The sequence below is a fragment of the Cynoglossus semilaevis genome, chromosome 3 (genome assembly GCF_000523025.1).
Source record: "Cynoglossus semilaevis isolate Cse_v1.0 chromosome 3, Cse_v1.0, whole genome shotgun sequence".
Taxonomy (NCBI): domain Eukaryota; kingdom Metazoa; phylum Chordata; class Actinopteri; order Pleuronectiformes; family Cynoglossidae; genus Cynoglossus; species Cynoglossus semilaevis.
In genome coordinates, this window is record NC_024309.1 from 12,569,293 (window position 1) to 12,574,663 (window position 5,371).

The 5,371-nt window shown below is 43.1% G+C and overlaps 1 protein-coding gene across 2 annotated transcripts in view; it reads left to right on the forward strand.

The window, feature by feature from the left end:
- Window positions 1-5,371, forward strand: part of cdh7a (cadherin 7a) — a 187,916-nt gene that overhangs the window by 152,577 nt on the left and 29,968 nt on the right. For both annotated transcript variants that reach the window (XM_017031627.2, XM_017031628.2), the window contains exons 8-9: window positions 628-764; window positions 3,224-3,345. In XM_017031627.2, the coding sequence (XP_016887116.1) occupies window positions 628-764; window positions 3,224-3,345 (259 nt within the window). The remainder of the gene's footprint in view (window positions 1-627; window positions 765-3,223; window positions 3,346-5,371) is intronic.

The following is a 5,371-nucleotide window of genomic DNA, read 5'->3' on the forward strand; positions in this document are numbered from 1 at the left end:
GAAGGGCTTTCCTGCTGGAGGGCCGCGGCCCCACACGTGTGCCGTGGCATTTGTGACTTTAAACAAGCGCTCCCGTCTCCAATCTGTTATCTGTCACTCTGTAGATCGCTGACTATTTTGCACAAATTGAATGCATATTGTGTGGTGTTCATGCTTGGTCTGTCAGGATTGTTAGTAATCCTAATCAGAAAATCAAATTACTCCACCATTGTAGCTGTAAATTGGCTTTTTTTTTTTTTTTTTTTTAAGCTTTGCTCCTGTGACTGTTATCAGCACCGGCAATATATTGCGCTACATCTGTCGAAATTAAAATTATTGTGGAACTAATGCAGCCACAAGAGTCGAATTACACTGCAATAATACCCTTTGGATGGAGCCTAATTGAAGTTGTAATTTTCCAAAGAAATATGACTTAGTGTGTGCTGAAAGGATTTGATCTGTGTCGTGAGCAGAGGGACGAGGCCAGGATTCTCAGTTTTTATTAAAATTTAATGAGGGTTTTTGTTTAAGTAGTTAGTGTAACGTTCCACTTACTGGTGCGTTTGTGAATTTTAAGTGATCTATGATCTGGCTTTAGTTTGAAATCATTGCTGAAAAAAAAACACATTTCATCTTGTTTGTGTCCAGATACTCCATAGACAGGAACACGGACCTGGAGCGTTTCTTCAACGTGGATGCACTTAGTGGAATCATCAGCACTGCAAAACCTCTGGACCGGGAGGCCAACTCCATCCATAACCTCACCATCTTTGCCATCGAGAGCCGTAAGTATATGTTAGGAAGTTGATGTCAACCGTGATCGGGCTGCGCTTCCTGTCTCTAAAGTTCCTCAAACTATAACTGCTATTGTAAAAGACAAAAATCTACTTTAGAAAGAGCAGTGTAAAACCGCATAAAAGTGTATATTTCAGGGATTTTTTTTATTTGCAGTTTTAGGCACTCAACATCTTGACTGGAAATCTTTAGGTTTTTAGCCTTTCCCAGCGACAGCACAAAAAAACCTTGCATCGTTTTCCTGCTTTTAGTCTTGTTGTATATCCTGGACCGACCTCTACTGTGGTGCAGGGTCATGAAGGGCTGTTGGGAATGAATATCACACACACACACAAACACAGGACAGTCATTTTGACCTCCGTGTCTCCTCAAACAACTGTCAGGAGATGCTGAGTCAGGGTGGGTAATCTAACCCGCGGGTGAACCTTATGTTAATGCGTTGTGAAACAGCATGGCCCACATGCCTTATATTTTTTATCTGTTTATATCTCCGAGGACATGAAGTTTTTTTTTTTTTCAGTTTCTAAAATCTTCTATTCTCCTGCCACCGTCACGCCAACACAATCGACAGCAATCATCTGCGAAATATCTCGACAGATGCGTCACATCGGTGTATGCTAAAAGAGACAGCCGGCCTTGTCGCCTCGGCTGTTCCTTCTGGCTCTCACGTCTCCTCGCAGTGTGAAAGAGTGAATTCATTTTTCTTTACTGACACCTTTTATCACTGTAAGCTTCAAAGACCTGGTTTTATTTACAACTACACGCTGCAGATAGACAAGTCGATTGATTCCCTGTCTGTGCGCGTGCTCCTGTCTGATATGGCAACAAAGAGAGGGCACCATATAATAATAATAGCAATAATAACAGCTTCTTGAAATGTCACAACAGTCCGTCATGAGCGAGGCGCTGACACCCGCTGACACTCTTCATCTGGGAACATCTTCAAGTTCCCCGACAGCTGCAGCAGCAGCAGCAGCAGCCGCCACCGCTGGCCTCTCCGCCTTAAGACATTGTTTACAGAAAGTGAGTGCACGGACGGAGCCTCAGTCAATCACATATCACACACTCAGTTGCCCAGTTGCCTCGCCAGTGACAACAAGTCTGCAGCCCCAGGCTGTGTGTGTCCTTTTTATCACGCTCACATCACTCCGTACCCCGAGCGTGAGCGTCATTTCTGGCCCGCGTAGCCGTGATGCCAGGCTGAATCATCATCTCCCACTCAGACACAGATCATTTAGGCACTGCTGCCTCGGTGTCAGGCAGACCAAAGTGTAATGTCCTCTCATGGCACCAGCAGCCTCCGCCCCAACAGCTACTATAATGAGTTTGGCTTATCCGCAGCAAAGAGGACACCAGCTGTTTCAAACACGCTGCATTTTTCATCACAGCAGCAAAGTCCCCTCCTCTTTTTTGTGATTAATTAAAAAACACAAGGAGGATTAATATCCAATAATTTGGCCAACTGCAGCAACTCTAACTTGGAACTAAGACTGCAGGCGCTACCAACAGTAACCTGTAAAACCTGACTAAAAATTTTCAGCAATTTCTGTCATAAATTGCTAAATAAATGTCATGTTAGCGTTTCCACTTTTTAAATGAAGTCAACAGTGCGGTGCATAACATTTTAAATACTAAAAACTAATCACATTACAGAATTATATCAAATTACACAAAGTTGGCCGCGCGTTGTTGTTTTACCTGTTAGACCACAGGAAATTTCTGCTCTTGTTCCCTGCACAGCTGCTAGAAAAGTCACAGCTGATCTTGTTCTTGTTACTGCTGCTAGAAAAGTCACAGCTGATCTTGGGTAGAAGAAGACAATGACATAATGTTGTTTTGTTAGCATCATATTTTGTTAGCTTCATGGAGCCGAGATCCTTCTCAAATAAAGGAAACCTACGGGAAAGATATAAAGATATTTTACAAAAGTGCAGATGCTCAAAAGTGTGATACATTTTGGGTGAAAGAAAAGCAAATCACTTTTATTCACTGCAGCTTCAGCCATTCCTCCTCTCATGTGGAAATGTGAGGCATTTGGAGTAGACAAAGAAGGAAAAAAGATGCAAGACTTGCAGCAATATTTTAAAACGATCAATAAATCTTCATCACAAACATCAATTTGGAGAGTGAGGCAAAACACCAGCTGAAAACCAAATCTGGTCGAACACATTTTAATCCCCTAGAACCGATGGTTTTCCTGGGGTTGACTTTTGGAGTCACTGTACTATGTGTTCCCTGTAGTAAGTTGTAAGTTTTTGAGAGTGACCAAACTTGGAGCGGACATAATAACTCCTCAGGGTCACAAGGTAAAATACTAAATCACTAAAACTTGCCAGAAAGGTGTCTTGGAAGTGTTTTAGAAATGTTCAAAGTTTACGCTTGGGTTCAGTGAAGTTGATCCTTCAGTTTTTGTCACAAACCAGTTTTTTCTTTCTCCTTTTTTTTCCAGAGGATCCAACCCAAATCGGAAAAGGCATCGTTCTAATAACAGTTACGGATATTAATGACAACGCACCGGTCTTCGCCATCGACTACGAAACGCTGCTCTGTGAAAATGCCAGACCAGGACAGGTGAGTCCCCGTCGTGTCCCTGCTGTTGGTCTGACTTTTTCTGTCCGTGCACTCACTTGAAGTTTGACTCAGAGACAACCCGCTGACTCCCAGAGCCATTAAAACACTTTTTTGTGTGTTTTATCCAAACAAGTAGTCTGTGTACACATCATCTCCCGGCTGGAGGTCATTCCAGGGAAACGACATCATTAGTAGGAGACACATCTTTAAGATTTAATGGCAGATATTGTAGGTGTTATTGTTCATTAGAGTTGTAAGTCTCAGGCCATAGTGTCAAAGCCAACTAAATTAATGACAGCGCTCCACTCTGACTACGCTCCCAGTCCTCAGTAATATCGGAGCGTAATGTGATATCTCATGCTGGGATGCAGTGGTGTTCTGCCGTGCTTTGACTTTCCGTTCGGAAGCTCTTTGTAATTAGACCATCACCGCTGAGGGCAGAAGGTCAGAAAATGCATCACAATATCGGCAGAAGGAAATAAAGAACCCAGGAGATTTGAGGGCTTTGTGGTTTGGTCCTGGAAAGGAAGTCGTAGACGTGCATCTCATATTCCCTGTGTTTAGCATTTGGCCTCATTGTTGCCCACTGACTGGTGTGTCTGTGGCGGTGATTCGTCAGCTGTTGGCATTTGAGAAATACAATCAGAGGCGAGGGTAAAGGAGGCGTGTGGACCCGAATAAGTACGATTGATCAGAATGATGCATTGTTTTGGAAATGGCTATTAGGCCGCTTTTAAATACGTTATTTGCATTCATATTTCAGAGTTTGTCATTGTGCTCACAGTAGGCTGAACCAAAATAGCAAATGATTTCATTTGCAAAAATGAGAGGCAATATTTCATGTCGGTATTTGTTGTTTTTCTCCCGTGTTTGCATTTTGCTTGACCACACTGTGGTTATTTTCTCCATCGAGGTTACAGCGCATTACAGGTAGTTTCAGGATCCAGGTATTTTCTGCTGTGCTGACATTTACATGGATGTTTATATTTAACTCACATTTGTTTTCTTAGAGTCACATCAGCCGAGTTCACCTCGTACACTTCCGCCTGTATTTGAGATATTTGCAGAAGGTGTTTAGAAACAAAACAGGATTTGACAGGAGAAGGTGAATTATACACACCAGAGCCAGGAGGTTTTATCAGAGGGTTACCTGAAGTAGTCGTCCTTTGTCCAGCTAACGTCAAATCTCCTCTCTGTACATCAGTGAAACAAGATTGTACAATGAATATCTTTTGCTGTCAGCCAGGTCTGTATCTACTCATTTTTGGTGCCTTAGAGGAGATGATAGTTCGCCTCCCCTCTCTCCCCTCCCCTCAGCATACACAGATCACAAATTACTTACTTGATGGTCAGTTGACCCACATTTGGTATTCATATATCCAGAATGTGGGCCATCTCTCAAACTCGAACCAATCTGGCGTCTTCTGGTTTATTGTTTTTATCTTACATCTTACAAACCAGGCCTGGGCCATTACGGATCTATTTCCTCTGGTGTATAGGAGTCAGACCATTATATTGTTTGGCCAATCACTGGACTGGACTCATTTGGTACTTTTGGTTGGTGTTATGGGGTGAATTATTACGCCCGGGTGATGTTCATCCTAAACACCAGCGCGAACAGTGTTTGTTTGGACAACAGTAACTGGACACTTTTCCATGATATTGTGTTAAACATAGTCTCCCAGCCTCCGGGCAGATCCTTCTCCAGAATACACATTGCCTCTGTGTTAGTCGTTACTGAAGAATGCAGTCGACCGCGGCTTATTGTCTATTTTGGGCTAATGATCCTGCCACTTATCCTCTGACGATTCGTTGCTCAGTGGCTCCAAATTTAGAGCAACACAGCCAACTATCTATCACCTGTCAACTCGCCCAACTTTCAAATTCAGCAGATAATTTGTACATTTCTTCGCTCCGGTGCCTGATAAATTATGGCACTGAGACCATGACAAAACCGAAACAAAGTCGTTCCACGACAACCCAACTGGCCCTCAGGACATAGCAACAGCCAGGGCCCGTGACAGCA